At 39.0% G+C, this 12,928-nt stretch overlaps 1 protein-coding gene across 1 annotated transcript in view; it reads left to right on the forward strand.

The window, feature by feature from the left end:
- The window catches only part of RASGRP1 (RAS guanyl releasing protein 1), a 47,535-nt gene extending 37,693 nt beyond the window's left edge, over positions 1–9,842 (forward strand). The window contains exons 12-17 of the mRNA XM_068398089.1: positions 133–242; positions 1,490–1,634; positions 2,321–2,357; positions 2,950–3,096; positions 4,913–5,286; positions 6,737–9,842. Of these exons, the coding sequence (XP_068254190.1) occupies positions 133–242; positions 1,490–1,634; positions 2,321–2,357; positions 2,950–3,096; positions 4,913–5,286; positions 6,737–6,871 (948 nt within the window). The 3' untranslated portion in view covers positions 6,872–9,842. The remainder of the gene's footprint in view (positions 1–132; positions 243–1,489; positions 1,635–2,320; positions 2,358–2,949; positions 3,097–4,912; positions 5,287–6,736) is intronic.
- The last annotated feature ends 3,086 nt before the right edge of the window (positions 9,843–12,928 follow it).

Below are 12,928 nucleotides of genomic sequence, written 5' to 3' on the forward strand. Positions count from 1 at the left end.
TTAAGACTGTTGCACTGTTTAATAGATACTGGGAGAAAGTGGGAGAGGAAATCCATAAATATTGTGGAGGCTTTCTAAAGTGGTAATTCAGCCTGTCCTCATTATAAACTATTCTACTATTATCTTGCACAGTCTGTCTTCAAAAATTATGACCATGATCAGGATGGATACATTTCCCAGGAAGAATTTGAAAAGATAGCTGCCAGTTTTCCATTCTCATTTTGTGTAATGGCTAAGGACTGGTGAGTACCTGCTTCTGCTTATAAACTTTGTAGCATCTGTTTGGGGAGGGGTTTTTGTTTTTAAATTTTATTTCTATCATTAGGGCGGTAAAATCGTCCTCTTTACTCACAAATAGAAGTGAAAACATAAGTGACAAAAGCATCTTCTAAATGTGTTATGAATGACATCTTCATGAGCTTACAGCAGTGGTAACCTGGCTGACGTAGGAGGAAGAACAGATAATAGAAAAAGAAATTTTTTTTTGAGTGATATTCAGTATATCATAGAATCAGAGAATGGTTTGGGTTGGAAGGGACCTTAAAGATCATCTAGTTTCAACCCCCCTGCCACAGGCAGGGACACCTTTCCACTAGACCAGGTTGCTCAAAGCCTCATCCAATCTGGCCTTAAACACTGCCAGGGAGGGGGAATCCACAGCTTCTCTGGGCAACCTGTTCCAGTGCCTCACTACCCTCACAGTAAAGAATTTCTTCCTAATATCTAATCTAAATCTACCCTCTTTCAGTTTAAAACCATTCCCTCTTGTCCTGTCACTACATACCCTTGTAAAAGGTCCCTCTCATGCTTTCCTGTAGACCCCCTTCAGATACTGGAAGGCTGCTAGAAGGTCTCCCTGGAGCCTTCTGTTCTCCAGGCTGAACAGCCCCAACTCTCTCAGCCTGTCTTCATAAGAGAGGTGCTCCAGCCCTCTGACCATCTTCGTGGCCCTCCTCTGGACTCGCTCCAACAGCTCCATGTCCTTCTTATGTTGGGGGCCCCAGAGCTGAACGCAGTACTCCAGGTGGGGTGTCACGAGAGCGGAGTAGAGGGGGAGAATCACCTCCCTTGACCTGCTGGCCACGCTGCTTTTGATGCTTCTTTTGATATACTACTAAAAAACTTTCCTAAGATGAACCTGTCCCTCAGAAATAGAGAACTGGCAAATGTATATTTTGGTCAAATTAAGAACATTTTTCTTAACATATTAAAGCATGGAAAAATTCAATAGTAATTATTCAGAGGTTTTCCATGAAGTAGTCTTGAGGTTGCATCACATATGCAGATATTTTGTTTATCTTTACAGGCTGCATTTTAAATGTGTAGATAAGCTTCTGTAGACTTTGGGAGCAGCTGACGATTACTGAGATCACTGTAGTTTTTGGCCCATGAAATTATTGCTATTATAAGTTGTGAAGATATGTTTAATTCTCTTTATGCTTTTAAGAAAACTTATGTCTCACAAACAACTTTTCTTGTTTATTTTCAGGGAAGGTCTCATTAGCAGGGATGAAATAACAGCTTACTTTATGAGGGCTAGCTCAATCTATTCCAAATTAGGACTTGGCTTTGTTCACAACTTCCAAGAGACCACTTACTTAAGGCCTACTTTCTGCGACAACTGTGCTGGATTTGTAAGCTTACTTTTTAGCAAATTATGCTAACGTTGTTTAGAATAATGCCTTTTTAAATCTCATAATCACCATGTGTCATATACAGAAAGGGATCTATATAAAACACCAGTGAAGCTATATAGAACACCAGGCTTCTGCCTGTGTAGCTATTTAAGGTACCTTTTACACCCCTCTTGGCAGTAGTATTATCTGTTTAAACATGGCTCCTACCTTGTGGTGTTCAGTTGTGTCACCAAACACAGTCTCAGGCAAAACTTCTAAACCCAGAGCCTTCGTGGGCCTGTTACAACTCACGTCCTGGTACAGACATGACATGTCCCCTGCTTATGGCACAGGAAGATTTAGTAAACCTGACTGTCCTACCAATCCCCAGTTTAGCTGGGATCAAACAAGGGTGCTGAGATAGAATTCTCCATCTACTCCAGCTCCACAAATTCATTAGAGACTAGCTCAAGGTATTTTGTTTGTGACTGAGAAACACACATAAAATATTCTGTTTACCTTATGCTGAAGAGGTAAATAGCTCATATTTTGACCTTACCATTAAAAGGGTAGAAAAACAAGATATTCTGCAGGTGCTCAGATCTTGAAATGAGTGGAGCTTTTAGTGGATTTTTATATCTGGAGATATCAAATGTGCAAAGAAATATATTAATATATAGTCTTTCTGTTTGTTTGAATTTCAGCTATGGGGAGTCATTAAACAAGGATACAGATGCAAAGGTAAGGTACTTTATACTTTGTTAATCTTTATCTATAATTGATGGTGAATGACAAGAAAACCTGATCATCCTGAGACCCATTGCTATGTTTATGGACCTCTCAGGGACGAGAAGACTGATTCAAGAATAGTATGACAGACAGATGGTCTAGAAGAAATGCAAACATGAAGGAACTCATAACTGATAGCTCTAACCCTTTGCAAAACATCACTGAATTCAGAGGGTTTGGGAACAGACTCTTCTGTTCCAATGGGCGCAAACACCAACACTCTAAAAACCATGCAGCACACTCACAATGTATTTTGCAGAATTTTCTTCCTCGTACAGGTACCTGCTTTCTCTGCAACTCTTACAGTCAGAATGCTGTTGCGACTGAATGTTGCTATTTTGTATTTTCACAACGAAAAGGAGTTTTAGGTGTATAAAGCAAAGGGATGTTGTTGGTCTGTTTACCAGATGTCTGTTGTTAGAGGTAATGCATGTAGAGAACACCAAAGAAGCTTTCTTGCTTCCTGGGGAGGCAACACAGGTGAGAGCTGTCTTACATGCTACGACAGAGCCACTGAATCATGTAAACTTTGTTTTGTTTACAGACTGCGGAATGAACTGCCACAAGCAATGCAAAGACCTGGTTGTGATCGAGTGCAAGAGAAGACCCAAAACTTCAGTTGCAGACAGCAGCCCAACATCTGCTCTTGCTTCAAGCCTCTGCCCAGTAGGAGTCAAAGAGCAATTCCATGGTGAGAAAAGATCACATTAAAAAGATCAAAAGATCTAGATAATCTTTCCTTTGCTCCTTTTTCTTTTACAGCTGAGTTGTACAGCATTGTTTTAGATTTTGTTAGTTAACTGCAGTGTTTTACCAACATATAAACTAGAACCAGGCGCAAGTGAGCCTGTACCAAGTAACCCCATTCCAGTTCTAGTCTAAGTAAGGACTCCCTTTCTGGCAGGTCTCTTGTCACACTACACAATGTGTGTTGCACAGATTCCACAAAAACTGAGTAAATCTTGTGCCAGACTCTCACGAGAACTAGATGCTGTGAACTGAACAGCTGACAGGTTCCCTTAACTCTCTCACCTTGTGACAAGCAGGCCTGGGTACACAGCAGTTTTTACCACTGTTGTCACATTAAGCGACTCCTGCACTGTTACAGTTCTGACTCAGCTTTCAATGGGGAGGTTATAAAGTCAGTTTACTTATGTATCTGTGTGCTAGGAAAACCAAGAGCTAATTGTGTTTATTTTTTTCCACTTCAGTAGCTGAATTTACACCTTCTCTTTGTCCATCCATCTTTCATTTAATCAGAAATGAAAAAGCTACACCTTTCTGTTCTTTGTTCCTTATATCAGACAAACTGTATAAACTTGTCATATTGCATATTACCATGTAGGCCTCCACAGGAGGAAGTGTTGTCCTTGAACAAGACCTCAGGCTGCTTTTGTTTTTCTTTTCATTTTGATGTTCCAACTCTCTCCGTGCTCATTTTCTTTGAATTTCTCTCCTGCTCTTTGCCTGTATCTAATGTTCTTGGGATCTACTTCTTGCCACTTTGATATCAATGTTTTGTGTTGTATTTAAGATTCATACTGCTGGATTCCATCTTAGGCTTCCTATTAGCACTCACGTGCTAAGGCAGCCCGTGCACAATGCAGCCAATTGCTCTTGATAACTGACTGTGCATCTCTGTGATTGCACCTGCAATGGCTGCAGCACCGCATAGTAACCACCTCATGGGATGTCACGCTTATAGAGAGACTGAACTGTTGCATGTTGCCCCATCATCACCCAGTGCACCAGAACGTGGTACCTCTCAACGCTGTGTCATGTCGAAGATGAGAATTCAGGTCTAGGTTGAAGGTGTAAGCCTCACCTGTTCATCCATATCCTCATTTAACTCTCCAGAGCCTGCAGCAGATACTGGACTGACTTTGTTCTTTCCCCTCAAGTGTTTGAACATGCAGTCTCGTTTTGTTTTCATCCCAACAACAGAAATTACTTTATTGGAAACAGGTCTTTTTAAAATTTAATCACATCTTTTGCCCAGTGCTTCTAACATTGTGGGGTTCCCCCCCTCAGTTTTTACTTTTAACTGCAAAAGTATAAGTATTTTAGGATGACCTATGCAAAAGCAGTGTAAAATCAAAAATGTCATTATTTCACCTTTATAAAGTCTATGAGATAAGCTGTATCTTACAGCTTCAAGTTGTGATAACGCTGAACTAACAGCCAGGTTTAATCTCCCAGCCCAGTCACTAAGATCAATGGCCTATATAAAACGCCTTAGCCTAGAGGTTTTTCTCTAGCTGACCTTGATGGTATACCTGTTTTCCTCTTACTGATCCGTATTTATGTTACTGAGACAGGGCAAGGAGTTGTTCCAAGAGACACAACATTGAGAAAGTTCCAGTGACCCCTATTTTGGAGAGCAATGAGTGTAAAATCAATAAAGAATAAATGTTGTTTTATTTATTAAAATCATATTTAATTACTGTGCCTCCTGTTTCTCCTTTCGTGGGATAAGATCGACTCAATTTACCATATATATTCTACAGGACAAGAAGAAGGACCGTTCACATTTCCTAATGGAGAAGTAGTGGAACACAATGAAGACAGCAAGGACCGTACCATTATGCTCATGGGTTCCTCAGCTCAGAAAATCTCAGTGAGACTGAAACCAGCTGTGGTTCACAAAGATACACAGACTGATCCCGTACTGCTGGCTGGTGATGTATCTTGTAGGCAGACAGAGAAGAAAGCACACAGGATGCCACAAAATCCTTATCTCCAGGCAGCCCCACCATCCCCATGTCCAAGCCCAATTCTAGGCCGCAAAAAGGCATATGTTAAATGGGAAAACAAGGACTCCAGCCAGAAAATGAAGGAGGAGCATCACAGCTGTAAACCTTCATACCAGGAACTTGAGCAGGTACATACATAATGAAACAAATTCTGTTTCACACAACAGTACCGTAAAGTGGTTGGAGGGTGTAGGGGAGCGGCTGGGTGGGAAGGTGTCACCTTACTCCAGTGTAATTAATTGCCAGGACAATCCATCTGTGGCATCGTAAATTCTTAGCCACTTTAACTCCAGCAGTGCCTCATTCACACATAAATTTTAGTACCTAGTATAGCGCTGAGGGAGTAAATTTTGAAGCCCTTCTTATAATTACACTGACCCCTGTCAGTCTTAAAAGTGACAGGCAAGAATGTGAACATAATCCAATTGCTTAGGACAGGATGTTACTCCATAAAACGAGTAACATAGTCCTGAATTTCTTCCTGCTTTTGATGGCCTTTGCTACCCTGACAGAATACACGGGGCGGGGAGGGCAGGGAGCTCTGCTTTTGTTCAGCTGACAGTGAATCCCTTCTTTTTTTTATAAATTTAAGTCACAAAGAAATTTTGCTGTACGAACAGACATGATGCCTCTTGCTAGATTTCACCTGCATCAGCCCAGTTGTGGCTCACCTTACTCTACAAGTGTTCTGACAAAGTAGCTATTCATAAGACTGTGTCACCGCAATTTGGCCCAAATTCAGGTTTGTAGAAACACCACCTTTCCAGAGAGATTGAAGAGACTATCACAATATTAACAATGCGACTGATGGATGGATCCAGATATGATTATGAGGAACAAAGATGGACTTACTTTTATACTTTACCCAGTACTATCACTATTTGAGATGGACCAACATGGAAACAGTCCAACAACAGGACCACAGCCTGATCTTTAAATGATCAGTATAACTTTCAAAGTATCCTTTGCTGTTGATAAAGTGAGCTCATCTTTTATGAAAGATGATTGGTTTATTAAGACAGAGATTAAGACAATTAGCAAGAATCTTCCAGTACAGGCCACTCCTCTTTCAGTCAACAGTACATTCAATATAGACAAGGATGTGAAGTGTGGATGTACTTGCAAGAACCGGTTCTTTAAAATGTACCATTCATGCGAGTCCTACAATTTACACTTGTCCTTGCTCCTTCAGCAGATCCTGACCTCAATTACTGAACAGCAGCTGATGTTATAAACGAATGTCTTAGATTATTGTACATCAATTTCTGCATTAGTAGAGCAGTAAAGTGTGAGCTGTGTTGTTGTTTCCCCTGGATTACTGCTGTTACGAGAGGAGCAGTGGAGGATGGATAAATGCAGGCTGTGGACATGACTGCCAGATACCAGCTGCTGGAAAATTTTATGAGTACACACAAAGGACAGACCAGTGACTAGAGAAACGTTCAAATAAGTTGCTGGTTCTATTCCACTGATAAGAGCTACACCAGCTTAGGTTTATGCCAGTCAACCTAAACATAGAACCAGACAGGCCTGAAACAAACTCGAAATAAAATACCATTCTCTACTTTTTTTGTTTAGGAAAGAAATATTCTAAAGGCAGACAATGAAGGTTTAAAGCTCCAACTGGAACAGGCACATAAAACAATTGAATCTCTCACAATCCAGAGAAGAAACCATGTAGTTGACAACCTACAACACAGAGACTGCTCCTAGCAGGCAAGAGAGGAAATCTATGGAAGAATGTAAGATTGAAGGAGGGGTTGTGATAAAGCTGCTGTACCAAGTGAACTGGAGAGAGAGTCTGAAGGATGTTAAACAAAAATACTCTCTTTACTCAACACATTTCCATATTAAACATGCACTCCCAAATGTATAAATCCATTCCTTTGACTTTTTAAGGTAATTTAGCATTATTAGTGCAATGAAAATAGTATCTTCTGGCTTTGCTTTTAAAAGAAGTGACATTGTTGCTGAAGTTTCTGTTCGTGATAAGACCATGTGGATTCCTCATGACTTGGCTGCCAGCAGCACACCTTACTCTACAAGTGTTCTGACAAAGTTGCTATTTGTAAGACTGTCACCTCAGATCTGGCCCAAATTCAGGTCTGTAGAAACAAATGTTTGATAAAGCTGAGTATTTAAGTAAAACTGTAGAAATATTCCATTAACAGAAAAAGTTCCTTCTCATGTGGCTGGAACAAATTAAAATAATGAACTGTCATCTTTATTTCCAAAGTTTAACAAGAATATTAAAATAAGTAGTTAAGCTAATGATATTTGATTATTTGATTCTTAGACTTTGTCAGTTTATCTTAACAATCTTTTTAAACCTCTTTCAGAGCTTAAGAAGTCCTGCTGCTCAAATGCTTACCTTTGTTAAGGTAAAATAGATGAGACTATAGAGAGTTTACATTGAATACTGCTTCCATTTTTGTGTTCTGTGCCACAGCTTGGAACTCTTATCCCTGCTTTGCTTAAGGGATAACTTGTTGTCCACGTACAGTAGATACGGGACAAGGTTGATTATTTTTCTGTCATGTCAGAGTGGACACCATTGTTGAGCAGAACCTTGAAGCCATATTATGAGGGAAACTACAGTAATCCCCATGCAAACAGTTACTATATTCCAGAGCTCCTAACATCCTCTGGTTCTAACCTCCATTGTCTCTTTCTTAGATTTCACATGCACTTTAGGTAAAGAGTCAAGATGAGTGTGCTCTTATGTGTGTAAATTTTGTATAGTAAAAGAGGTGCTAGGGAGGTAACTTAGTTTTCTTAAAGCTCCAAAGTGTCCACGTACATATTGTTAAGCGATGACAAAAGTGTTTCAAGTTACTGATAAATCTACTTGTCAGAATAGCCAATTTTAAAATTGTATTTGCATTCCAAGAGAATCTGTACACTTACAATTGTATAAAACTTGGTTGCATTTATCAAACTGGGATTTGTCCTCATACATTTAAACATCAGAAACTTATGACTGATATATTTATCTACAACATCCACTTAACGCTCCTCAAACCTTGTAAGTTACAAGTCCATTATAGATTCAAATTCAGTCAACCTATTACAATAGCATGTGCTTTGTGTTCAAAGTGGTGTAAATGTATGTTCCATGCACAATTTACAGTCATTATCAAGTATATGAATGCTTTATTTATTAAAAAAAGTCCATCTGAAAGTACTTGCCAGTTTAGTGATTCTAAATTCTTGTTTTGAAATTGGATTGTGCTTGCATCTCCATGTATAACCCAAAACAAATGGAGGGAACTAGTAGTAGTCGTAGATTTTCTGTTACCTTACTGTAAATAACTGAAATGCATAGGACAAAAACCAGCACCTGTGAAAATTTTTCAGCTTTTTTTTTTCCTCATACACTAAACCTGAATAATTAACAAGGAATTGCACTTTGATCAATGAAGCAATCAGAATGGCTTTCAGGTCATGTCTGCAAACTTGCTTTGCCCATTTTCTGTAAGCTTCTTGATTTTGTCCTCTATTCAGGCAACTACAGCAAGGTGTATTTCTAATAGGCATTTAGCAAATAAAAGTCTGTTTCTGCAACAGTTAAACAAAACAGAAGTTGAATATATTGTCACATATTTTGAAAATACCCCAAAAGAGCAGCTAAGACTCATGAATCATCTTGTGCCGCTAAGATAACTGCTCGCTTGTGGTCCTAAGTCTGGATTCTAATAGAATTTCTGTGTATGCATATACTTTGTGTTGGTGGGTGGAGATCATGAACAAACTCTTATTTAAAAGAAAATTCCCTAACATCAGCAGCTGGCCCAAAGGCTACTGTATTACTAGGCTGAATATTTAATACTCCAAATGGAGCTACGACTGTAGATTTGTACAGTCTTAAATGCTAACTTAACATTTCTCTGTGTCCGTCGTCTTGTTCCTACAAACAATCTGAATGACTTAAAAGGGATCTATTTGCAGGAATGTCTTACAGGACAAGTATGTGGTGCTTCATGTATGCTGCAAACTTCCTGCTTCAAAGAAGTCACTCGATACCTGGACAATTTCAGAGCTCTCAAAGTACCTTCACATTCTCTGTTTGCCCAAAGCCCCTTACACTTTTCTCTCTTCCTTTTTTTTTTTTTTTAATGGTGGTAGTCCCTTCCTATTTCTTTTGGGATTTCCTTTTTGCTGCATGAAAGACTAATAGCAGAAACTGACTACAAGGATACTGCTAAAACTGACAAAGCTACTGAACAAAAATCACTCACATCTGTATTAATCTTCAAGCTGCTTTATGCTAGGAAAAAAGATACAATGAAAGTACTAAGTGCTGTTTAAAAGTCATGTTAGCAAACACTGATACTGAAATTTATCTTTTCATGGCTAATTTAAATGAAAAGCACTCACCTTTATTCCTTCTTCAGGCTCAGCTGTGTTTCATATACATAGAGGAAGGAAGAAAAAACAACCCCTGCCCCTTTTATTTTTTAAGTGTGAATTTTGGTTGTTTAAAGATAAAAATAGATTGAGTAATATCACAATTGACAAGGCATGGCTACTGTTCATATTCAGATTAAACATGACTGCCTTTAAAGTAGCTTATATATGTTTCTGGAAATACATTTTTGTTACAGTAGTAATCTGTTGTTGTAACTGATCTCTATGGCAACTTGAAAAACTTTTGGTTTAATGCTGTTTGAGAAGATCGAAGAAGTGTACAGATTGTAAAGATTTTATATAAATTGTAAGATTTTGGTTTAATATTTATAATGGAAAAAATATTAAAATTGCACTTCATGCCTCTGAGTTTGTATGTCAAAGAAATCTAAACATCCTGTATTCATCTTCCTTGACTCTGTCATCTGAGACGGGATTAACCTAGTACCAGAGTCCCTAGTCTAGCTTCACCTTCTGTGAGCCTTGGAACGTTGCCTGAGAAAACCTAGGCAGCTACATATTTGCAGATTCTTCTTTCAGTATTTTAGTGGCTAACACAGTACAGACACTGTTTTGCTACTTGCTGTTCCAAGTATTACAAAGCACAAGTCTTCTTTAGCACAATCTCTCACTTTTGTTAAGAATGCTAATTCTGAAAAGACCTCACAGCATGGTAGCCAAGTTTAAACAAGGCTTCTGCAGTGTCTGCTAATGCTGACTATTACACAGGCAGCACTCAAGCACCCTAAAGACTCACTATTCTTTACCTCGTAGTAAATCTCAAAATACCTTATTGCAAGTATGGTTTTTTTATGGGGTAATGAACATTCATTCAGTTATCTTCAATCATCTGAGGGAGGTGAGGGAAGAAGACAATGAGTGCAGACTAACTACTGAAAACATAATTCCTATTTATATGGGCAAATCTGCTCTACACTCTTGCACGTACAAAACAAATTGTGTTTTACTTCATAATTATAAAATTAAAAAAAAACACCTTCAGAAGTAATTGGAGGATATTTCCTTAGTTTATGGAAAGACAAAAGTAATGATCATATAGACCTATGTAATTTTTTTTTTACAAAGATAAAATTTAACAGAGGTTCCTTAATAATCCCAGACACTGTAATAGAGATGTATTTGTGACATGCCCTGTCTGTTGAAATTTTCCTATATTGTTACCTACAGCCTTCTCCATTTTGGTCAAAATATATCTGCTATTTTTCATTATCATAAAAAGTAAGTTCCATCACTATTGTAAATCAGCAGCAGGAATTCTTCCTTGCAAACACAGGAGGAACGTATGATAGTGGATCCAAATCACACTACACAAGTGATGCAAACAACTTCAAATACAGTACTTTATTCCTCAGTGTTTATAGCTGTAGCTGTTAACAAAAGTGTCTCTCTCAAATCCTGAAAAAAAAATCCCCAACCTATTTTTCAATTCTACGACAAACAAAACAATATTCAGGTAGATATTCACTAAGTGTGAATAAAACAAAAATGCTCACAAACACATATACGAAAATCTTTTACTTACAACAGAATTTTTGAAAATACTTATTTTCAAGACAAACGTACAAAATTTGAGAAGAGGTTTAAGTCAATTATTTTCCTGGTGGTATTGCATCTTTTGATAAATTAAATAGCATACGTTCTGACAACAGAGGACAGAGAAGGATACCTCTATGAAATGTGGTGGTGCTTACTTTAGTTTTCAACTACTGGCTTCACATTTTGGAATTATTAAGAAAAACTGAAATGGCCAGGTTAAAAACCACAATCTCCAACTGTCACGGTTTAAAGCTGGGCCGGCTATTAAACCTGTGGCAGATGCTCTCTGTTATCCCCCCCCCACCTCTCCCCCCAAAGGGAAAGGGAAAGGGAAAAGGGAGAGAGACTTCTGGGTTGGAAAGTTAAAACAGTTTTAATAAACTATAATAATGAAAAAGTATAATAACAATAATAGAAATAATCAAATATATACAAATATATATATACAAAACCAAGATTGAGCTCCCCTGAAGTCAGCCACATCACCACCGGCACTGCAGGGCAGGCTCTGGGAAGGCCCAGGCTGGGCCTGGCGACGGTCGAGAGCTGGACTCAGGGATGCACGGATCGGGATCGGGGGCAGCAGGAAAACAGACGGAGTCCTCCTTGGACACCGGCCATAGCAGAAAGAGAGCGAGACCCTCGTGATCCCCCCACTTTATACTGAGAATGACGTGTATGGGATCGAATACCCTCGCTGGTCAATTTTTGGTCACCTGCCCTGTCTGCTCCCCCCTGTAGCTGCGACCCCCCTTCGGCTCTTCACTCGTAAGCAGTGAGGAATTCAGCAGTGACCTTGGTTTCTCTAAGACCAAGTACAGCAAGAGCCTTTCTGCATAACATCCCTACCGGTGCCTCAGCGATAACTACAAACTTCGAGCGTTATCAGTCCTGGAAGCAGACACTGTCTGCAAAACATGCAGTTAGTTTCAGAAAGTGCAGCTACTTAGAGGAGACTTAGCTGAAAGTAAAAATCACTGAAAGGAAAATCGGCCTGGTTTAGGCCAAACCAGGACACCAGCCTATTTAGATTTCCATCTTTTACATGGTCTACATAAATATAATTGAAATATGATATTGAAATAATTTAACTGTTAGAATTACATGTGGGCACATAGCTGGTTCACTTGATGGTTTACTTCATTCAGAACTGTCCTGTCTGCAGCTTCACATCTTATGACTGAGGAAATCTTTATGCATAGATAACCCACTTGATTTTCCTAGCATATTGCCTTGCTGAAGCTAAATGCTTGACTGCTGTTCAGAAATTACTTGTAGCAAAAAATGACATTGGGATGAGCAAACAGAATTTTATATTAAGGCTTTGGTTGCTAAAAACTACTCTCTCCATTCCTTTGCTGACCAACACTTCACCTCCAGGCCCAGCAGTCTCACTTGGTATGTCATCAATTTGTGAGCTATTCAAGAGCATTGGGCAAAAACCAAGCTCAAAAGCAAGAAAATCAGTACTATGCTCCCACGTGACAGGGGCTGAGGACAGAAAGGAGTGTAGAAAAAAAGTGGCAAAGGAACTATACTGCTAGCAGTTGGGTGAAATTCAGCCATTATTTCAAGAGTTCACATCCAAGCAAGGAAAACTCCTGCCCTTTTTTTGTTAGGCACCTGCTGGGACCCTAAAGTGTGGGTAAGGCCCTATTTGTCACATCACAAGCAGCATTCTCAAGCAGACTATGATCAGAGAGGAAATAACAGGAGAGAAACTTCTGAAGTTTTTCTGCAGTAAAATTTCAAATAATGGCTAATTAATAAAACCTGACACGGGCTTTTGAAAGAGAGAATAACTTG

Source organism: Nyctibius grandis, chromosome 4 (assembly GCF_013368605.1).
Source record: "Nyctibius grandis isolate bNycGra1 chromosome 4, bNycGra1.pri, whole genome shotgun sequence".
Taxonomy (NCBI): domain Eukaryota; kingdom Metazoa; phylum Chordata; class Aves; order Nyctibiiformes; family Nyctibiidae; genus Nyctibius; species Nyctibius grandis.